The sequence below is a fragment of the Lepisma saccharinum genome, chromosome 2 (genome assembly GCF_977018435.1).
Source record: "Lepisma saccharinum chromosome 2, izLepSacc3.1, whole genome shotgun sequence".
NCBI lineage: Eukaryota > Metazoa > Arthropoda > Insecta > Zygentoma > Lepismatidae > Lepisma > Lepisma saccharinum.
In genome coordinates this window covers 39,118,352-39,143,201 of record NC_139230.1, presented here as the reverse complement: position 1 = coordinate 39,143,201, position 24,850 = coordinate 39,118,352, and the positions used below count along the sequence as shown (strand labels likewise).

Genomic DNA, 24,850 nt, shown 5'->3' with positions numbered 1-24,850 from the left:
CCTGTAGTCCTTGCCATCTCTTAACATCAGTCAGTAGCACGATGAGAGAGCAAGAGGTACACCTGTCCATTGTGCAATGCATCATTATCAAATTTCTTATAAAAGAAGGGGTAAAACCAGCTGAAATTTTGACGAGACTTTGAGCTCAGTTTGGGGAGTCCACCCTTTCAAAGACCCATGTTTATGAATGGCACAACATTTTTTGGGGGAGGATGAGAAACTGTGGAAAATGAAAGACATCAATGGCAGAAAAGGACAAGCGTCACTCAGGAAAACATTCAGGCTGTTCAGAGCCTTATTAAAGGTGACCGTCGCTTGACAGTGAGTGAAATTTCTTCTGCAGTAGGCATAAGCTATGGTAGTGCTCACACGATCATTCACGACAAGTTGGGCAACCAAAAAATCGACTCCTGGAAAGTGCTAAGGCTGCTTATCGGACCAAACAATGTGGCACACCCATCAGAAATGTCCTGCTGCTTCATGACAATGCCAGACCTCACACAGCTGTTGCAACATGTGACAAACTAGAGGAAATTCATTCGACACCACTTGAACATCCTCCATACAGTCCAAACTTATCCCACTGCGACCACCATTTGTTTGTTTGTGCCACTGAAAGCAGCACTGGGAGGTAAGCGTTTTGAGGATGATGCAGGATTGGAGGAGTTTGTGTGCAAGTGGCAGCACACACATCCGTCGACTTTCTGGGAAAATGGGATTTCCAAACTCCCTATATGCTGGCAAAAGTGCATTTCAGGTGCAGGGAGCTATGTAAAAAAGTAATGCATTTGTTTTGTATTTGTATTTTGTTTCAATAAATTATGAAAAATAAATTCCAGTTTATATTTAATTCACCCTCGTAACAGAGATAGCAATGAAAACCACAGAATGAAACCACATGACTTTCTGGCTTCTTACAGCCATTGCATATAAAAAAAGTAAAAAATATAACTCATGATGCAATTAAAAAGAATGCTACATTTGTTTCTCATGTGGACTTCACAAAAAATTTAAAATTTTTAATACTCTAGGACAGCGGTTCTCAAACTTTTTTTTCTCATTGAGCCTTTAGTTGTAACTAAACATCTAATACACCCCCAACATAGATTTTCTCTGAATGGTTTCGGTTTTCTTTTTGGCTGCCTTATTGGTTGGGCGTTTTTGATATGTTACAGGCCTGTATCTGCAATAGAGCAAAATTGCATTCGGGCTGTATGTGGAAAGATGGAAAGCAAATAAACATTAGAATCCTAAGTTTATTGGGTGTTCCTACGTTTGCAATCTTTATGATTAGTTACAAAATAAAAATGTGAAACACGTGCATGCTAAGAAGTATATATAAAAAACTTTAATTTTCATATATTTTCCCAGTTATTGAAGAAAGTAAAGAACAAAAATAAGTTTGTAAACAAACTGTGAAGCACAATTTTGGAGTTTTTTTTTATTGTAAATCTTTAGAGTTTCTAGTGAGAAGGATGTGCCTACATAGCCTGACATAGTTTCTTGATATCTGGTTGTGCACTTGAAACTTTTAAGTGGAGATTCGGCTCCAAATTTTGATTTTTAACAAGTTTTTTATTTCAAAACATATGAAACAAAGATAAGAGTGTCAGTGACAAAATCAGCCTTATATTCCTGTAGTGTTAAAGCTATGAAGTCTGTTCTACACACCTGCAGCAAAAATTCTGCCATGTAGGTATTCTCGACATTTCTCTTACAAGCTGATCGCGTACCCTCTTCAAGTCACTCATGTACCCTTGGGGATATGCGTACCACAGTTTGAGAACCACTGCTCTATGACATTTGGTTTAGGAGGTACAGGCAGAGGCCTGCATGAGACCGGGAAAAAACCCATTCACGAGTAGCACCTAAAAGAAAATGCAACATGTGTGTCAAGCCAGGTGTTGGACGATAGCGTAAGCAAGCTTCCCTGAGCAAGAATCCACAGGCCTCGAGACCTGACAGGTTTTTCTCTTTACCCCAGGACCTGTCACGTAATACCCAATGTAGTTACTTCAGGTTCAACGTGAGCACCACTGTCAGTGTTGTCAACGGCAATTAAATTTCACTATGCATGTTAGTCGCAGGGGGCCCGAGGTTGTATTATATGACTATTATATTTTATAACTTGGAAATTAATATTTTTTCTTAAGAATGTTTCATTGTTATGTCAAATCTATGACCACATATTCTCCAAATATTGATATTTGATCTAAATAACCCTTTTTTTAAATGCTATAAACCTATTCTCTAATGGTTTTGCAGCACTTCAGTCACTAGGATGAAACAAAATGTAGGGGGGGTCTCACTTATCGCACAATTCTCAAACACATTTTTTTTGTTTCCCTGCCGTCTTCTGAGGTTAAGCACGGATACCTTTGCAAACATGCATTGTTCCAACTGGCTTCAGATTCAGAACAGGAAATTTTTCGCATGGTTCATTGTCAGACACGTGGCATATGAAGCAGTCATTGTGAAGGATCAGTTGCATTTTGTTGTTCCATGCACTGGCGTACGCAGGGATGGAGGAGCTTATGGGACTACACCTATTAGAAATTGAGAAAATCAAAACTTTCAAATGAAAGCAGTCAAGAACTCGGGGAAATGAAAACTCCCCTTAAAATGACCTCCGATGACCATTTGTCTGTCTTTCAACAGCTTTAAAAACGAACGTTAAAGTTTTGATTGCAAAGAAATTGTTTATTCCATCCTGCCTAGAAAGAGCTATGCGATACCAACATTTACAATTCCAGAGTCCTCTGAAAAATATCCTGCATACGCTAGTGGTTCCAAGTAAGTGTATGTGTGTGGGAGGGGGGAGTAATTGTAAAGGCAAGAAAGAGAAATCACCTGTAGCACACATCTTTGGAAAGTCACGAGCCGCTGCTGGAAATGGATAACAATATGCAAAAAACATTGTAGTGTAACTACTGATGTTATCACATATTTTATGGACAGAATGTAATGGTTGAATAAGTGCTACATCGCACCTAAATTGAAGGTAAAATTCCCTACGCTATTAAATTTATGAAAATAAAACAAGAAACAACCGATCTTTGTGCCATTCAGGGAAGGTTACATCTTGGGCAATAATTCGGATATTAGCAAAATTGCACCAGAGACAAAACCTGTAGCAAAAGTTGTCAAAGTTCTTCGTAAAATAGTTTAATGCAGAACAACCATTAGCCACACAATGTTCCCAAAATGTATTTACCATGGCACTTTTTGCATTATATACTCCGTTATACTGGTGTGCGTAATACAAATGTTTTCTACCACAGAACAAATATCTGCAATTTCAAATTGATTACACGTGATGAACATTTCACGTGCTCCTCAAACAATGTAAAAGTTGCCAACAGTGACTGCATGACTCATGTATCTGGAGCTGGAATGAGCGTTCAGCAAGGTGGGTCTTTGGAAGCATGCAAGCCCTGCCATTACCCATGGGCATTTGATGCTTGAAGCTTCAATATCCAGGCATGCAGTTCTTACTCGCTGACTCACCAGGTGGGAGGATAAGGAAACCTCGACCCAGTGACTAGGCAGGCTTAGTAAGCAAAACTGGTCTGCGTGCCGCTCTCTGGATACAGGGGTGAAAAGTTAACCAAACCACACATCTGGCAAAAAATTTGGGATCATACACTCTTGTTTAAATTAATTGTGTTACAGTATTTTACTTCTTGTTAATTGAGCGAATGAATTTAGTTGATAAGACATTTCATCCACTATGGTTATCCTGGCTGCTTAAACAAGTGACATAAAATCATATTGAGAACCTGACATTCTGTATATAGATCAAACAAAAGTTAGAAAGTCCAAGGAAACTACAATACAGCAAGAATATTGCTTTCATCCATAACATGATTAATATGTTATCCATTATTGTACACTGTGCTAATGCTTTGGATCAGGCCAACAGAATGCACACATTCACCAAGCCATGTAGGGAGGCAATAAAGCTGTAGAGGTCATCTGGAACTCCCCAGGGCCAGAGACTGAATACATCTCGCCACACGTTGTGATCATTTATCATATTAGGAGTGCAAGAGAACACCTGGTTATATTTGAGATTACACGTCAAACTTCAGGATTTGAATTCTTTACAAAATCAGATTATCCAAAAATTTCTGTCTCTCATTGCTTTGTACGTAAAATGATTGACAAATGGACAGAGGCAGAAGCATTTCTTGCATGTAGGAAGAAAATGATATGATAAAAACCACACACAAGTATTCATATTTTCTTTCGCACCAAATTCATGTCACTGCAGAGACTTTATGGAGACAGGAAATTCAACTGTTGAAAAAACATTGATTTTTCAATGATATTATGAATGGGAAAATGGAGCAAATTAATTAGATTAACCCATTTTCTTCAGGTAAATGAAGTCCATACCCAGACTCTTACATTTCTGTGCAAAATAAACTTCATTGAAGCTAAATATACGTACAGATACCATATTTCATACAGTTGATTTATTAATAACAAAACTCTCAACTCTGTGGTGCAACAGACCTATGACAACACGAATGATGCATGGATTACTAATAAAACAGACTGTAATTTGTCTCACTCCATAGTAAACGCAGGAATTATTAAATGGCAGTTGGTGACATGACCACAGGAGGAATATATGGTTTCCTTTCTTAGTAGCAAGTCAGATCTTATTTTTGAGTTTTCGTTTTAAGTCACAGCTACACTAATCAGGACTGGATCTATGTATAATTTAAAGTGGGATGTGAACCACTATGTGCCTCCACTGGGTATCGAACATGGATCCTGATGTCATTTCCTCAAGCTGGGATAGGTAAGGGGATTTTTCTCTCATAACCATTACCAACATTTTGGGATCCTGTACACTCAGAAAAAAGGTCTAAAACTTGATTTATACAAGCTCTTTTATTCTGATATGCAGGTGGGCTCCAAAGCTAGTATCACTGGAAATATTTGGTCCAACTTTTTCCCGCCCAAATAAAATTTTCTGGCAATACCACTGCAACAAATACAGAAAAGCATAGACTGAAATCTAAGTACAAGATTATCTGAACTTTACCTGTATGCAAAACTCTCTGCTTGCTTACGGGATCCTATCAGCTGGACAATAGCAAAAAACTGCTGATGTCCATCATATTTCTCCTGCTTTTCTAGAACAAGCATGAAATGGTGTCCAAAACAGGACTGCATCATCACCCAATCAACTGCTCCAGGTAGATTAATATCGGTGGCCAGGAACACTATATCTTCACCTACAAGTACAACGCAAGTATTTTTACAAGATGAAGTAATTATACACTGACTACCAAATAAAGTTGGAAGCAGTTGAAAAAAAAACTTCTTTCAAAAAAAAATATCTATGGCTTCTTTCAGATTTTCGCCCAAGTATTTCAATTAAGTTCATTAGTTGGCAGCACTTTTATTGTTCCACACACACATATTTCCCCACCTAGTGGTTGCATGACCTTGTAGTTGGTGGTGTGGCTTGTGTGCTCTGATGATTCACTAGGCAATGCTGGCAGTAGCATAAGTTACTGGCAGGGTCTCCCATGCCGGATAGGCTAGGGAGGAGGAGTCAGACTAAGAAGCACCCTATCGGTCAATGGCTCCAAAGGTGGAAGATGATGGATGGTCATCTCAATGGCTGAGGAGGCAGAGGAACCAAGAGGAACTCTTAAAAAAAACCTTGTCCATCTGGCTCTGGATGGTAGCACCTTGCCAGGATAACGGTGAAGTCCTCAACGGCATTTACAGCGAAGAGGGAAACCATCAGAATGGCGGAGATGGTGGAAGAGGTAACCCACCCTCTTGGGATAAGAGGAAACCATTGCCTTGTGGAGAGGGGAGGGATGCCCAAAGGCTAGAAGGAAAACTCTGAAGTAAAACCAGGGGCAGGATGGGCTCTGGAGCTGTAGTGTAAGCAACCAACCTAGGGGATGGAAACCCCGAAATCAAATAACCTGGCCCTCCAGTTTGAGGGTTGAGTGTGGGGCTAACAACCCCACCCTGTAAAGGATCACTATTGTTGAGAAGCCAAGAGATAAGTACTGGATTGATCTAAAGGATGTACAACAAGGCAAGAAAATAGACAAAGATTTGGTGGTGGCAACGTGGAACGTGAGAAGTTTACATAAGGCAGGGAAGCTAAACCAACTAAAAATGGAAATGGAGAAATACAAAGTGGATATAGTGGCAATTAAAGAAATATGCTGGAAAGGAAAAAGGGGTTATGGATACCGGTAACTTCACACTATTCTATAGTGGACACACAAACAATACTTTTGGTTCGCCTTGTAATCAAGGGGTCCCAGGTTCGATACCTGGTGGAGGCCCATAGTGATTCGGATCCCACATTAAACTGTAGGCCCAGTCCCGATTAGCCTTTCTGTGCATAAAGTGGACTTAAAACAACAATTCAATCAATCAATACTTTTGGTACAGGTTTCTTAGTAAATGAAACATATAAACAGCTAGTTTTGAAACATTTTGAAGCTGTGGATGAAAGATTGTGTGTATTAAGGGTTAAAGGGAAATTCAACAATATGACAGTAGTGTGTGTACATGCTCCTACAGAAGATAAGGAGGAAAATGTGAAGGACACCTTCTAAGACAAGCTGAATCAAGTATACCTGCAGATACCTGCACATGATGCAAAGCTTATACTTGGAGACACTAATGCTAAGATAGGGAAAGCAGAAAACTATGGACCAACAATAGGAAAACATAGCATGAAGTATCCAACGAAAATGGAATAAGAGCAGTTGCTACAAGTAATGACTTAGTAATCAAAAGTACATATTTCCGACATAAGAAAATCCATAAGCAAACATGGGAGTCTCCAGATGGATACACGAAAAATCAAATCAATCACGTAATGGTGGATAAAAGACATGCCACAAGTGTCACAGATGTGAGAAGTTGTATGGGAGCAGACTGTGACAGAGATCATTTCCTGGTTCAAGTTAAATATCGACACAGAATATCAAGATATAGAAATACACAGGGAATAAGACAAGAGAAGTACTGTGTAAGGGAACTGAAGAAGAGGGAAATAAATAAAGATATACAGTAGAGCGTCGATTATCCGAAGTAATTGGGGGACATGGGTGTTCGGAAAACTGGTTTGTTCGGATAATCGAACTGTACATGTTTATTTGCCAAAAAGAAGTACTGTACAGTAAATTTATTCATAAAAACAGGCATCTCTTTAAGTATTACAAAGTAACGTACAAAGGCAACTTTAGTAGGAATATATAGTATGTGGTACAGTTTATAAAACAAAAATATGTACATATTACATACGCATTTTGCATGAACAATACATACACCGACAGAAGTGTGCTGATTGTTGAAACACAGCGACTGGTGGCTTGGCCGGTCAGCAGCGCCTTATGAAGGCCCCATTAGAAGCAATGTTCCGCCAGCGGTGGCTCAGTGCGGCGACTACTGTGGGAAACTTGGTTTGGGAGTGAGGGGGATGATGGGACGGTAGGGTGGGAGAGTAACAGGTGCGAGCGAGTACACAGTTCGGTTAAGCGGTCGTTCGGTTGACCGACGTTCGGATAATCGACGCTCTACTGTATATATAAACAAGAACTTCAAAGATGTTACACAGAAAAGGAGGAAATACAATTGGAACAAATGGATGGAACTGAGGATAAATGGAAAAACATCAAAGATATTCTTCGAAAGTCAGCATAAAAAGTATTAGGATATGAAGGAAGATGACAAAGAAACAAGTGGTTTGATGAGGAATGTCTCCAAAAAAAATAGAAGAGAAAAATAAAGCTAGATCAAAAATGATGGAAAGGAGGACACTGAGGACAGTAGAAGAATACAAAACAAATGAAGAGAAGCTAAGAATTTACACAAAAGGAAGAAGAACTCTTATGAGTGGAAAAAGTTAGAGGATGTAGAAGAAGCAAACAGTCAGAATGAGATAAGTAAAATGTACACAATAAATCGAGATCTGGGAGCAGATTTGCAACCAAGAAACTCGATGTGCAGAAGAAAAGACAATGATTTAATAGGTTGGTTGGTTGATTTGGTTTTATCTACTTTATGCACAGTAAGGCTAATCAGGACTGGACCTACAGTTTAAAGTGGGATCCGAACCACTATGTGCCTACACCGGGTATCGAACCCGGGACCCCTTGATTACAAGGTGATGACGCTACCACTGCACCATCAGGGAGTCAATGTTTTAATAGGAAATTAAACAGATTAAGGAAAGATGGAAGCAGTATTTTGAGGAACTCTTGAATAGTAGCAATAACGAGCAGAGGGAGGAAGAGGAAATTATTTATCTACAGTGTGATCTCGAAACAAATGAGGAGATACAAATAAGCATTGACAGATTAAAGAAAAATAAATTGCCAGGTGAAGATGGGATAAGTGTGAAATTGATAAAAAAATTGGAGAAATAAAATTGAGAGAGTAAATATGTACACCGATACAAGCCATATGGAAATCAGAGAGAATGCCAAAGGATTGGAATACATCAATTATCTGCCCAATTCATAAAAAAAGGAGATAAGCTGCAATGTAGTAATTATAGGGGAATATCTCTGTTGAATATATATTCTAGAAAATATTTACAAATATATTATATGGAAGACTGGTGCCACATGCAGAAGAAATATTACAGGATTACCAATGTGGTTTTAGAAAAGGACAATCCACAATAGACAGCATTTTTATGTTAAGAATAATATGTGAAAAATTTTATGAATTTAACCTTGACCTGCACTTAATATTTATAGATTTTAAACAAGCCTATGACTCAGTGGATAGAAAAGTTTTATATAAAACCTTAAAGAAGTTTGGCATTCCTAACAAATTAGTGAATTTAATTAAAATGACGTTACACAATTCCACTAGCAAAGTCAAAATACAAGGACAAATGTCTGAAGCATTTCAGGTCAGAAAAGGTTTAAAGCAAGGGGACGCCTTATAAACTATTGTGTTTAATTTAGGTTTGGAAAAAGTAATAAGAAACATAGAAACAAATCCCAATGGAACTATATTAAATAGAACAAGACAGTATCTAGCTTATGCTGATGACGTTGTGATAATAGGACGGTCAGTGAAAGCAATTGAAGAAATAACCACACAAATACAAGAAGCAGCGCAAACAGCAGGACTACTGATAAATCAACAAAATACTAAATACATGAGAGTTGCAAAAAGTATCGCCAGGAGACAGATATTTAATGTAAATAATATGCAATTTGAAGAGGTTAATACCTAGGCTCCTTAATCACAGGTAAAAATGAAATAAAAGAAGAAATCAAAACAAGACACGTAGCAGTTTTAGATGCTACTATAGGCTAAGACACATCTTTATGTCTAAAACAATCAGCAAAAAAGTTAAAATAAAAATATATAAGACCATGACAAATCCAATAGTGATGTATGGAAGTGAGACATGGTCCCCAACAGAAAGTGACATGATGATTTTAAATACGTGGGAAAGGAAGATATTAAGACTAGTATATGGACCAGGGGTAGAGAATGGATACTGGAGAATAAGAACCAACCAGGAACTGTACAATTTATACAAAGACTTAGACATAGTAGCAGATATTAGACGAACAAGACTACAATGGTTAGGGTATATTATAAGGATGAATGAAGACATTGTTAAAACGAGTGTTGGATGGTAGACCTGGAGGAAGGAGAAAAGTACGAAGACCTAGACTGAGATGGTTGGAGGACGTAGAGAGGGATTTGAAGGAGCTGAAAGTTAGAAACTGGAGGAGGAGAGCATATAGAGAAGAATGGGTGAAGATCGTGAAGGAAGCCAAGGCTCTAGCCAAGGAGTAAGTAAGTACACACACACATATTTACATAGACAGTGGAATCTTTTTAATTCAATCTTGGAAAATTTTAGTAGAAGTTTATTCCCATTGAAATTACTATTGAAACCAATGTTAAAAATTCACATGTAATTCAAAATTTCGAACCTTTCATTTGGATAATTTGAAGAAATCTATCCAGAGACAGCCATAGGGAAGAGATAGTTTCTGTATGCAGCTTTCAACCTCTCCTCAAGAACCTGGGATTATCCATCCCTTTTGTGTGCAGGTGTTCCAAAATGGCAGAGACCGATAATGTGGACCTACCCCCACATTCCCTAAATATGCCTTCATGGCATGGTGCTATATGTATGGGGAACTTTACCTTACCTTAACTGGCGATGGAACAATATGAATTTTTAACTAATACTGATAGCCAATCCAATATTAATTGGTAAACATTCCATGAGGAATCTGGATGATTAATTAATTAATTGATGCATGTAACTAGTTTTGCCAATGAAAAATCTGCTAGTTTATAAATTAACTGAACAAAACCATGAAGTACATTATGAATAATAACACTTTTAAATTCATTAAAACAAACAATAATATCCCAAAATCAAATACTCAGACTAAAATTATCATCAATTTTTTCTTATGAACAATATACAGATAGAAAAGTAATAATTCTTAACTGAAAAAAGTAAACACTAATAAGCATTATATCCCTACTTTCTGGGTTGTGATAAAATTTTCAAGTCATGCAATATTTTACGATAATCAAAAATAGCAAATAAATTAACCAGCTAACCTTGAAGCGTAGTGATTGACTTGTGGCTCATCATCAAATGGGGCATGACTTGTTCCAGTGACCCTTGCCACTTACAGGATGCACCGGGGCATGGGCACGAGTACGGCCTGTACTCGCAGGTCTCCTCATGTTCAGCCTTTTCAGTGTGTAGCAGGGATATTGAGCAACCAGAGGTGGAGTATTTACATGGAAACATAACAGTACTTGCAACCTTCTCCATTGCCAGGTTGCGAATGTTTCCTAGAGAAATGGAGAAAGTAGAGAATATATCCACACCCTTGCTAAAGGAGAAGATAAAATTTTAAATCTTAAATGCAGCCAGGCTGTGAAATATAAAACACTTTGATCTGTCTGATGTGTGTTACTTGCTAAGAAATGAGAGCTAGAATGGTGGATATCTCTTTTTCAATGAAGAAAATACGTAGAACCCTGATGTTACATTCCCTGATTTTACATTTTCCCACATTAAATCTTGATGGTTCCAATGTAGCAAAATGTTATAAACTTTTCCCCACATTTTAAGATTTTTCAGCATGGTCCCTGAAAAATGTAAAATCGAGGTTCCACTGTACTAACCAGACAAAATGAAGAGTTTTACATTAATACACTAAGTGATTTTTAAAAATATTCTCACTACAATTTCTATTTATCTTGCCATGGAAATGAATGGGGGAGGGAATTGGTTGATTGGTTTCTCCACTTTTTATATATTTAACATTCTTTTTATCTGAGGGCTAATCACAATAATAAGGACAAGTGGATTATTAATGAAGTGATGAAGGGACTTGCACATTTGAACCCAGGACTTAGCACCAGACACGTCTGAAACCGACTCCTGCTACATCGCCCGTTTACGCTAACACAAAGCACTACCACGCGGATAAAGGATTCTCCTACACTCGCATACATTAGATACATTGCCTGCAAGACTATCAGGACACCAACATCAACGACAGGGTCAAATCTGAATCAAACAATACGTAACAGACACGCTCTAAGTAGACCCTCCGACAGTGCTACCAACCCACCAGTCAGCAATGTCCAACAAGCAGCTGAACCAACGTTTCAGCACCCTCGAAGCCAAGCTCCAGAAAATCGAAGAAAAGGTAGAAGCGGCCCTAGGATCCACCAGGCAACCCAACACAGTCTCTATCAATAACCCATCTGCTCTCCAGGATGTACTTCAAGATATACAAATCATGAAAGGGGAGCTAGCAGTCTTTCGTGAAGATATGGAAAGTGTCAAACGTCAAATCACTGACCAAGAAGACGCCCTGGATAAGCTCCATCAATACAGCCGGAGAAATTGCCTGTTACTCCACGGAGTCCCGGAAACCCCGCAGGAAAATCCAACCGAGGTCGCCCTCAAAATATTTTCCAGCAAACTTCACGTCAACGTCCCGGAAGATTTCGTGAGTCGCTGCCACCGTCTTGGAGCTCCTCGAACGAAGAGAACGGCGGCGGACGTCGTCAGGCAGGGGCACAGGCCTCTAATCATCAAGTTCGTGTCCTACAAGCACCGGGACGCTGTGTGGCGATCCAAGAGGAATCTCAAGGGAAGCCAATATCTGATCACAGAATCGCTTACACCGAAACGCCAGAAACTGCTCCAGGAAGCCGAGGCAAGACACGGGAACTTCAATTGCTACACAATTGATGGGAAAGTCGTCGTGGTGACCGAGGAAGGAAAGAAATTCATTGAAACCGAAAGGGACCTAAACGCTCTCAAATGTAGGCGGGAATGATGATGCGTGTAACTGAAAAACAAGAAACGAACGTGTGAACACTTGTGCGTGTGTGTGTACCTCATGAACTCCATCCAGAAATTAACTCACAATTTATCACTCCCCAGTTACTGGAAAAATTCATATTATCTCATTTGGTATTTTATTATTGTGTACTTTTGTGTGTTTTGTGTGTGTGTGTGTGTGTTTGTGTTTGTGTTTAGTGAAGTTACATGTAAGAAAGTGCTTAAAAATGTGAAGATGTTAACTTCTAACTGTGTGAGGTTTGGCGAGGCTAGTTTTTACAAGGAGACAGCATGTAAGTACTCGTACACTCTCTTCTTTTCATCCCTCCAGCGTGATCTATTTTTAAAACACCAAATAGTATTCAATGTTTTTATGTCGTTTTTAAAAAGAAAAACACCCGACTGCCTTGATAAAAACAGTTACCCATCCTGGTCCCAATCTCAACAAATGGTACCCCTGTCCGTTCCTCTCTGCAAAAATGCCTTCCATGTCAACGACATCACGTGACGAAACCGCAAGAAACGGTTCCCTCCCCCCTGGTCATCGCCTTTCAGGGAAAGACCAACCACCCCTCCTCACCCTCGCACAGGCTAACGTCAGGTCTCTGTCGCGGACAAAATTAGAGGAACTAATAACAATCACACGCGAGTGCCCTCCCGACTTCCTCCTAATCACCGAGAGCTGGTCCTCTGAAGAAGCGCCCACGGCCTCTTTCCCTATCCCTGGTTACACGGCCATCAAAAAAGACAGGACTACGAAGGGTGGAGGTGGTATTAACTTATATCATGGCGAAGACTTAAATGTCAAGGTCCTTTCAACATCCACCAATTATGAAAATAACGATGAAGTTGAAATTATAAACGTAGCGATAAAGATTCGAAACACAACCCTGGGAATAATCGGGATATACAAAGCACCCAATATATCCTACACAAAATTATCACGTTTAGAAACCGCAATCTCTGAAGTTTTCCCGCATGTTGACAAATTGATTATTTTAGGAGATACAAACGTAGACTTTCTTTCGCCACACAAACCAGAGACAAAATACTTTCGATCAATTCTTAATTCTGTCGGCCTTACGCAAATTATCAATAAACCAACTAGAATAACGGAAAATAGCGAATCACTCCTGGATGTCGTAATAACAGACGACCCTGCCATTGTACGTTCATCAAATGTAACCGTACCTATCGGAAACTCAGATCACTGCATGGTAAGTGTCACCCTTGCCATTGAAAAACCGAAAAGAGAAAAACATTATGTCACATACCGTAATTTCTCAAATTTCAATAAGGAGAAATTTGATGATGATGCTGCAAAAATTGATTGGGCACAAATTAACAGCTACGACAACATCGAAGATAAGGTACAGTATACATCTACCAATATTATCCACCTTTTTGACAAGCATGCACCTCTCCACACTAAACCGGTTAAGCATAAAAGTGTTCCGTGGATATCCGAAAACACGAAATTACTCATGGAACTCCGCGACAGAGCTTTATTAAAATATAAACGCGAAAAGACAAACAACAACTGGGAACATTACAAGGAACTAAGAAACTTTACAACTACGGTGCAACGACAAGAGAAAAAAGCATTCTTTAACTATCACCTACGATCTAATGAAAACAACAAAGACCTGTGGAGCAAACTCAAGGCGTGGGGAGTGTATAGTAAAACTACTAATAATGAAATACCCTCTGATATACGAGACGTAGATAAAATAAACGAACATTTTTCAAACATTTGTCGTGAGGCCGACTGCTCGAAATCAGCCTTAAATAAAACCAGTAATTTTTCTAACTCCAAAATATTTAATGAAAGTGCACAACAATTTCATCTTAAAGAAATCAGTGAATATGACACAATTAAAGCAGTAAATAATATACGATCCAATGCCTCTGGCAATGATGGAATAACAATAAAAATGCTCAAACTATCACTTCCGTTTATCTTAAGTCACCTGACACATATAATAAATTTCTCCTTTCGGACTGGACAATATCCAATCAGCTGGAAAACAGCGCGCGTGATCCCTCTACCTAAGAAAAAAGCAACATCGTCCTTAAACGATCTTCGTCCTATAAGTCTACTACCCACCCTTTCCAAGATCACCGAAAAAATTGTTTACAATCAAGTCAGAAATCATGTGAACAGCCTCAATCTCCTTCCGAAATGCCAATCGGGCTTCCGCCCTGCTCACAGCACGGCGACGGCGTTGCTAAAAGTCACGGATGATATATTTCGCTCAATGGACAAGGGTATGACAGTTGCTCTGGTTTCACTGGATCTGACAAAGGCTTTTGACAAGGTTCATCACGACCTACTCTTAAGCAAGTTGAAATATTATAATTTTTCACACCCCGCACTCAAATGGTTCAGATCGTACTTGACAAACAGGCAACAGAACGTGTTCCTAAAAACTGCCACGCCCTCTCTCTCGAACACGCTTCCGCTAGAAACTGGCGTTCCGCAAGGATCAATTCTAGCTCCTCTCCTATATACAATCTTCACAGCAGATTTAGAAACCAACATAGAGCATAGTACCGTACACTTTTATGCAGATGACACCCAAATTCAAATCCCATTTCAACCAAAATCACCAGATTATGCAATAGCATTACTTAACAAAGATTTGGCAGCCATCAATACCTGGTGTAATGCAAATGGTCTGAAAATAAATCCTCAAAAGTCTGTTTTCACCGTCATGGGTTCCAAGAATAGCCTCGCAATGATAAACCCGAATAATCCACGCGTCAAAATAGAGACATCCGAAATTCCACATTCAAAAAGTATAAAGAATTTAGGAGTTATGTTAGACGAACACTTGAACTGGGATCTTCATGTTCAAGAGCAAACTAAGAAAGCCTACGCAGCACTAAGATCCCTCTATAAATTTAATGAATACTTAAATACAAATATTAAAATGAAACTTGTGCAAACACTGATTCTCCCTCTTCTAGACTACTGTGATATAGTATACGGTGCAAACTTGTCTGTTCGAAATAAAGTCAAAATTCAAAAAGTTCAAAATTCGTGTTTACGCTTCGTATATAACATTAAAAAATTCGATCATATTCTTCCAACCCTGAACGAGAACAAAATGCTAAACATGAACAGACGTCGCAGACTTCATTTCTGTTGCTTTATACAGAATCTTTTGCACAAAAAAATTCCCGAAAATTTATTCGAGAAACTAAAAACCAGAAGGGAAATACACAACTACAAAACAAGAGGAATAGCGAAACTTGAACTCTTCAAACACTCACTGGAAATTTTCAAATCGTCTTTTACACTTTCAGCGGCAAAAACATGGAATGAACTTCCGCCCTCCATTACCTCCCTCCCCAGTCCTAACAAATTTAAGAATAACCTAAAGAATTTTCTGTTAGATGAACAATATCTCTGTTCAAGCTCCCACGAGTAACACTACACAATACAGTTTAGATTACATACGAGCCTCGCCAATCCAATCCAATCCTTGACAAATCTACAACTATATTGTAATATTTAGGTATGCGTTGTTCTATCGTATCTCACAAAACTACCATAATCATGTACATCAATCTCAACATCCGTGCGTGAATGTCCTGCTCAGAAATGTTTAGTATGTGTGTTTTAATGTGTGTGTGTGTGCGTGAATGTGTTTTTTCTCTCTCTTTTTTTTTTTACGTGTTGTCTTGATTTTTTTTTTTTAAATCTCATCTTTGTTCTTTCCTTGTAACCATTTTTTATTGTATTTTCTTCTCTTCTTTATGATTTTGTTTATGTACACTAGGTAAATGTCAAACGGGGTTAGGTGGGAGAACAGCCACAGGCTGAACCTCGCCCTTTAATAAAGAAAATTTGAATTTGAATTTGAATAACGTTATAGGGGTTCCTGAGTTGGAATCCTAAGGAGTGGATATTTGTGTGCACCCTTAATCATTTCATTAATCAGACACAGAATGTTACATTTAGTAGTTTGATCAAGCCATTATTTGCATTAATACTGGTTAAACAAAATATTGTATGGCTTAATTGTGAGCTGAAAATGATAATTTTAGTATTTTTTTCTCACTCTTGTGGACCATTTCATGGTTTAATCTAAGTCCTGGACAGGATTTCATGCATCAATTTTGAGGCATAGAACATTAATATACGAGGGCCATCCGGAAAGTAGTACCTGCTGGTGCTGTGTGGAGTGCTAGTGACGTGAATAGGTGCCGCTCAAGGTCAAACAACTTCAGTTGACTGTCTGCTCAGTATGTGTGCAAAGTTTAGTAGCGCTGTCATTGTAGTTATTGTTTCTGTGAGTGTTTACAATGTTCAAAAGAATTGAAAATGCTGCCGTTTGTGAAGTAGGGCTGTGATCAGATTTCTCAATGGCAGGAATGTGCGACCATGTGATATTCACCGTCAATTATAGGAAGTTTATGGAGACAACGTTATTGATGAGTTGTCTGTTTGGCGCTGGTGTCGAAACTTTAACTCTGGGAGGGAGAACGTTTATGACGATGAACATTCCGGGCACCCATCTGTCATTACGGATGAACTGCTGAGTGCAGTTGACGAATTCATCAAGGATGATCGGCACGTCACACTGGATGAAATCAGTGAACAGTTCACTGATGTTTCACGAACATTTCTTTATGAAATTGTCAAGGATCATCTGAAGTATGGGAAAATTTGTGCAAGGTGGGTCCCTAGCTTCCTTACACTTCATAGCGATGAGGAACTGAAAGAAGGGGTGACTACTTTTCTCAATGGACTGGCAGCAGAGGAATATGAAGCTGGGTTACAAAAACTCGTCACACATTATGACAAATGCTTAAATGAACATTGAGACTATGTAGAGAAGTAGTTTAAAGTTTGTTCTTAACAATTACAAAGTTTTTCCAATTTTGCTCACAACCAATAGTGATAAGATGGAATTTATGAAAGGATAATCACAAACACATCTGGACAGAAAACAAGTCCTCCTGAGGATTACACTGGTTGAGAGTCCAGATTCCAGAGCCTCATTAGTCTGCAACAATGCATTTCAGGGTGTTTTATGTGGAAGGATTTAAGGGTGTACTATGTGTAAGAGAGGTTGACATTGGGTGCTTTCAGAAAAGGGCACCCCTCGACAATTTTAAGCTACCTACTACATCTTCATATAGTTTGGTTGGGGGAATCATTTAGTGCAAGAGCCCGCAGGATTTTCTCTGCCCATCAATCATAGAATTTTATATTTTATATTATCACTATTATCGTTACTATTATTATTTTACAAATCACAAAACTGAATTGAAAATACTTTGGTGTTGTTGACAAGTTCAGACTTAACCGAGTCTGCCATTTAAATAGAAACTGGATTTGCCTTTCTTTCTTTCTATAAACATCTATCACTTTGTTGTTGAATAGTTATTTGTTTTTTGTACTTTTTCAATCAAACAGAAGCCATTTAATCTGCTCTTCTTCATGGTACTTCTGATCCATGTTTTTATGCACCGAAGTGTACCAAAAAAAAAAAATCCAAAATGGACATTGTGTGAATTGTCAGGGTCAAATTCTGACTTCAGGAAATGATTTTCAGACTTTCAGGCAGTCGAGAAATTCCAAAGGATCATGTTTGAAAGTGATTAATTCTTGGCACTATATCATCTGAAATTTCTTGAAATTAACAGTTTTTATTCAAGAAGTACATAAACAGTCACCTGAGGGGGAAATAGTGTGTAGAATTAGATATTTTTACTAAAATTTCACAACCCGAACAAATTTCCCATTGAATTTTGTCTGTCCCAAATGTCAGGGTTATAAAAATTTTCCTTCCCAATCCCATCCTGCACAGACCTAGTTATAGCAGTCAGCATGAGTCTAATGTCTGGTGAAAACATTCTCTCACTATTTTGTTTGATATGGCAGTTAATTGCTTTAGCTTACAGCTAAATATTCTTTGTAATAAAAGATCACTACAATTTCACCATTCAAATTACATGAATTTTTACCACAAACATCAGAAGGGACAAGTGGCCCCTCTATCCACCCCCCTCCCCCTTGCAAGCACTCATGACTTAAGTGTACTACCTATACAATTCTGAAAAAATCAACAAAATTAATATTGTACCATACACCTATAAAACAATTTTCTTTGTCTCAAACTAGGTTACATAGTGAAAACAGGTATTCAGTGATGTACCTACTTTCCTTTTACTCATATGGTCTATATGAAGAAGTTCAGCCACACCCAGAATTCAAAACCCTGAGCCTTCCACTTTTTGATAAATTGTTTTAAATCTTTGACAATTTGTTCAAATGAAAAATATGGAGTTTGAATTCTGGGCATGGAAAAGAAAGAATTTCATCTCAAATATGCATACATCAAAGCTACACACATGAAGCATACACACACTAAACTGGAAAAGTAGTTTTTCTACACATAGGAAGTTATATTAAGAATTCAGAAAGGTTAGAACATTTAAAGCAGCACGTAATGCAGCAAAGAATCTAGTAACATTCAGTGTCTATCTTTTACCTAAATACGTACTTTGCAGTTCTTCCATAGAAATGATTAAGATTGGAAGGAGCAAGTAATAGTTTCAAATGATGTACCAACATATACATGTAAATGTGAGTTGTACATATTTTTAGAACAATTAAATTGGTAATACCATTTCTACAGACAAAATATGTCAATCGTGGAATAAAATGTAAAATCGAGCTTGTATGACCAAATACTGTATATTCAATTCTCACGAGCTTACACACAGTTCATTTTTGAATACTTTGTGATTAATTTCACTACCCTTCAGAAAAAAAACCACAATGGTGTCAAACTCAATCTCTTAGGAGCTTAACACAATAATACTGTGAATAAGTTTGCATGATTCAATATCCACATCTACTTACAAACATCTGCTGGAAGAGTTTTCTTTAGAAATTATTGAAATGCACTTACTATGAGAGGTATAAAATTAGAGCTGAATAATATTCAGCCGAAAAAAAATAATTTTCAGAATCTACAAATAAAATTTTCTTAAAATTAAAACATTCTGTACAATGTAACAAACAGCAATTTTATACCACTCAAGGTACACTCCTGTTCAGATAAAGAGGCACATTTGAACAAGACATACATATAAAGTGGAAACCCAATTTTAGATTTATTTCACATTATATATACATATTTAATCCTCATAGTTAAAATGAAGCAACATGTTATGGAAGTTTTCCAAGATTTTATTATTTTCCTGCATTTAAAGACATTTTTCATCTTCCTGACAAGAAAAAAAGCAAAAATGAGGTTCCACTGTATATTTAATGTGCTAATGTTAATCTGTGATATCAGGAATAGTAACCCAAAACAATCGGAAGGTACTTACTTGTCCTCAATTAGATATGGAATTGTTCAAGTTGCATGAAAAGGTTGGCAGATTTATCATGATGGTCACAAAAATATATTCAGCTTTCCTTCAAAAAACGTCAACTGTGCTCACCAACACAAATTATGCCAAAGTTATAGAGGGTAATTCAAAATGAATGGTGCAACTTTACACAGTTATTACGATGTTACTATTTGTGATAGAAAATCAGACACGGCATCAATATAAAGAAAAACTCTGGAAATTTTATTCCCACTTAGCAGGCTTATTCTGCTTAGCCGAAGCTTCACCAGGATCACCAGTGTCGCAAAATGACTAATGACCAGTAGAAGGCATATTGTATGATGATGCTATCATGAACTGATTCAATCACAATAGTGCAAAGACATTTTCCGCATGCATTTTGGTAGTAATGCATATGTTTCACCCTTCCGAAAGATTTGCCAAAGTTACAACTGCGAATTGTTAGTGCCTTCGAAACCATTGACAACAACTTGCTGTCTCGTGCATAGCAAGTACTTGATTATCGTTTGGACCTTTCCCGCATTACACGTGGTTCCCATGTTGAATCTCTATAATGCGAGTCATGCGAGTAAAACTTCCAGAGTTCCTTATATTGGTGCCTTGTCTCATTTTCTATCATAAATAGTAACGTCATAATAACTGTATAAAGTTGCACCATTCATTTTGAATCACTCTGTATATGCTTTCTCAGTATAAACAGGGTCACTGAGGGTGGGCAAGAAAAGATAGGAAGGAGCTATGCAATCCAGTGGAGTCCAAAGAAAATTGCAGTTGTTAGGAAATAATTGATGGGAAAAAAGGGGGAAGACATTCCTACAACTAACATCCCATTCCAAAAACAATCTAGCCTCAGGTATTGCCTGCTGACCTTTTTGCTTGTCTGCCAAAATTAATATAAATTATAGAAATTTAATGATGTGTTTAAATGGCAATTTTCTCCTAACTGTACAGGTTAATACAGTGTTTATTCAGCAGTGTGTGTGATGTAATGTTATGGCATATGTGCAGTTAATGCATAAGTAATAAGAAAATCTTTGGGGGTTGTGTCCTGCTGTTTTGAAAAAAGTTACTAGAATACCCTCCCACTTTTCCACTGGGAAATTTTTCAAATACCACATTGGTTGCAAATAATTCCTTCTCCTAAGTGGGAATTGTAGCTTTCCTGGCAAAATGATTTGAACAAGTATTCTCCAGTTACCAGCCAGGTTAATTCAGCAACAACACTCAACATATTGACCACATAACAGTTGGGCTGAAAAGTTCGTAGGCTGACTCATAGATGGCGTTACTAGAATTAAATCCATGTGATTTTTACTTAGTACTAACCTTCAAAAGATACGTGTATAAATTTCACAGCTGCCGGATAATTAGTTCGTGAGATATAGCATTGTGAGTGAAGCAGCTTTTGTTATTGTGAAAAAATGGATAAAAAAGAATTTCGTGTGTTAATAAAGCATTGCTTTTTGGCAAAAAAAAATACTGTTGAAGCCAAGGCTTGGCTTGATAAACATTATTCGGACTCTGCACCAGGAAAATCAACCATTGAGAAGTGGTTTGCTAAATTTAAACGAGGCGAAATGAGCATCGAAGACGATGCACGCAGTGGATGCCCCAAAGAGGCTGTTACTGAAGAAAATATCAAAAAAGTCCACAAAATAATTTTAAATGATCGTAAAGTGAAGTTGATCGAGATAGCTGAGATTATTACATAGCGTTGTTGGAGCGTTTAAAGGATGAAATCATGAAAAAACGGCCCCATTTGAAGAAGAAAAAAGTGCTGTTTCATCAAGACAATGCAGAATGACAATGTCACAAATCAATGAAAACGATGGCAAAATTATATGAATTAGACTACGAATTGCTTCCCCATCCACCATATTCTCCAGATCTGGCCCCCAGTGACTTTTTCCTGTTTGCAGACCTTAAAAGAATGCTCGCTGGAAAGAAATTTAGCACTGATGAAGAGGTAATCACCGAAACTGAGGCCTATTTTGAGGCTAAAGAGAAATCGTACTATAAAAATGGCATCGAAAAATTGTATGACCGCTATAATCGTTGTATCACCCTCAAAGGCAACTATATTGAATAATAAAATCGAATTTTGTCAAAAAATTTTTTTTTACTATGTTAGCCTACGAACTTTTCAGACCAACTGTTACATTGCTCTCATTCTCTTATGGTGAGAGCAATGCATGTAGTGAAAACATTGGATGCTAATGTCAAATTAAATTGGCTGGTAACCTGAAAACGATTGTTTGAATCTTTCCCCTACATTTTGCAAATATTTCATAAAAACGTATTTTCAAAGTTTGATTTTTGTCAAAACTCAATGTCTGAATACAACATTAACAGCTATTCTCAATTGAAAAACTTATTTTAATTCTGAATTTAGGATAGATGATCATCTTCATCACTTCATTGATTGAATTGAATTGTTGTTTTAAGTCCACTTTATGCACAGAAAGGCTAATCGGGACTGGACCTACAGTTTAAAGTGGGATCCGAACCACTATGTGCCTCCACAGGGTATCAAACCCGGGACTCATTGATTACAAGGCGAGGATGCTATCACTCTTCGTCACTTCAGCCTCATGTGTCACAGCCTTTTACTGTAATTCCATTCTGCATACAGTTTTGTAGACAACCAATACATGGAATTTTTCATTATAAAAATAAATGAAACCACTTAACTTTCCATAATTCCTATACACATCCTGGAATTGAAGGAATTCCTAGTTAACATACTGTGGTCAGCAGGTTATGTTATGAGAATTAACATCCAGAAATACACAAGAGTTCTGTGGAATGCATAGGGTTGGTAGTCATTTGAGAAGGCAGATGGTGTGAAATAGGATTTAGGAAAACATAGTGAATGGAACAATCTGATATTGTGAAAGTATTGCATTTTTATCAAACAATTTACAGATAATTGTAGATAAATGTTACACGATAATCAGGTATTAAGAAAGCTGACATACTGTGTTTAGATCCATACATTTTGTACAGTTTAGAGTATTAAAAAGGCTACTTCAAATAGGTATATTCAAGGCTGAAAAAAGGTAATGTCTAATGCCACATGCAGGCAAAGTCATTGACCATTTTGTTGGTAAATAATGCAAAGGAAAAATAAAATGCAACAAGGTATGCACATTATTATCTTACCTAATTTGTGTTAACTTTAAGACATTTGTACACCCTTCGATAATATTTCTGTAGGTTGGGATCGGATGTGGGTGGTAGTGTGGATAGATTTCTGAAGTTGAGAAAAAAAAATGTTTGGAAAACAGATTTTTGATCAACAGTTCCCAATGAAGAATGACATTTGGGGAGATGGAAGTTTATTAGCAAGGAAGGACAACCTACAGATGGAATGTTGTAAAAAACTTTGAATGTAATATGTTTCATCATGACTTCTCTGAGATAGTAAGGGTTGGTATTGATCATAATGAAATTATGAACATAAGAATGCAAATAAGAAACCTGTGAAAGAAAAAATTGTATCCTTATACTGTTAACACACAGTATTGTGAATTCAAAAGAACATACCTAGAGGTCCCCTGCATGTTGGGCAGCATGTCAGCTTTGGTCTACAGCTTGAACAGACAAGATGGCCACTTTGGCACTGAAGAATAGGTGGAAGCACATAATCAAAGCACACTGGGCATTCAAATAAACTTGCTAAATCAGCCGAGACGGGGGTTGGATGGGTGCTAGTGCTAGAAGCAGTAGCTGATGCTGGCAGACCTCGTCTCTTTGTGGTTCCAAGAGGCATTGGATTGCTCATTATTTTGTGGACTGAAAAATTGTAATATATGAGTTATACATAAAAGAGTGAACTAGACACAATAACTAATGCACTACCTGCAATGTAATATTTAATTCTCACACAACTTAATTAAATATACATAAGTCATAATTACATCAAATTTTCTGAACACATCCTAATACCGTAAGAAAACCTTCAATAATGTCCACATGAACCATCTTATTGTTGTCACTAGGGCTGAACAAACGCCAATGCCAATGTATGGGCCGATACCAGTGGTATCTGTATTGGAAAATATTGGTTGGAATTCATTTACTGATACCTGCTGATACTCTTGTGGCATTTTGGTCTTTTGTGGGTCTAATTATCCTGGAAATTATGCAAAATTCATAGTTAATTTTTATTTTGCACCAAATTTGTATGAAAAACTGGATTTTGTGATTGCAAAACATCTATTTAACATTCTGGTGTAATTCTTGAATATTCTAAAGCAAATTTCTTGGTAAATTGATGCATATAATTGGAGAAGAATACTTACACACTAATATTGATCAATATTTTTAAGCATAACCACCAAACAGATATCTCTAGATTAGGGCTGAGCCGATACTGATGTATCGTTATCGGCTGATATCAGCATCGGTGAGTATCGGTTGATTTTCTTTTACCGATACCAATGATTTTCAGTGGCTAGAAGAGTGGGCAAAGGCAACAGATCATCTCCACATTTGTCCTTTCTAAAAGTTCGTTCACCCTTCCTTGTGACAGGTTGAGAGACCAGCACAGGAAGTTCCATAGATTTTCCTACAAACACTGGATCATAAACCCCACCCTCCTGGCAAGCAGATGGCAAGATCAAAGGCATGGGCAAGAGAAAGCTGAACCCAAACATGACCATGAAGGCATGTAGCTATTTAGTTAACGCTGTGGATGTTTTTAACCCCCCGCCGCACTAATGCCAAATCAGGTAGTTGCAGAGTTCTTAGAAAGAGGGATGAAGGTCACTGTGAAATTAGCTTTGTTTTATCTACGTTCAAGCGGGAAGGGGAATCAGCAATTGATACTTATCCTCTTCACTTCTGTCTTTTGTGTGACTGCCGGTATCGACCAATGGGGGTTATTTATTTCCGCTGAAAGCCGGCCCCCGTGGTGAAGTGGTTAGCACATCGCGCTACAATGCCAGGGGTTCCGGGTTCGAATCCCGGACTGGGGATGGATGTTTGTGAGTGTCCATTCATAAATTTCATCACATCATCATTCATCCTCTTCTCCGGAAATTAGCCAAAAGTGGCACAAAAAGCGAAGTAAAATAAAGCAAATCAATCAATCAATTATTTTCGCCGAGATTG

At 37.8% G+C, this 24,850-nt stretch overlaps 1 protein-coding gene across 2 annotated transcripts in view; it reads right to left on the bottom strand.

The window, feature by feature from the left end:
* Positions 1-24,850, bottom strand: part of LOC145984002 (E3 ubiquitin-protein ligase SIAH1A-like) — a 50,774-nt gene that overhangs the window by 2,933 nt on the left and 22,991 nt on the right. For both annotated transcript variants that reach the window (XM_083117293.1, XM_083117294.1), the window contains exons 3-5: positions 23,282-23,530; positions 10,609-10,848; positions 5,057-5,249 (exon numbers count right to left, since the gene is read on the bottom strand). In XM_083117293.1, the coding sequence (XP_082973419.1) occupies positions 5,057-5,249; positions 10,609-10,848; positions 23,282-23,519 (671 nt within the window). In that variant the 5' untranslated portion in view covers positions 23,520-23,530. The remainder of the gene's footprint in view (positions 1-5,056; positions 5,250-10,608; positions 10,849-23,281; positions 23,531-24,850) is intronic.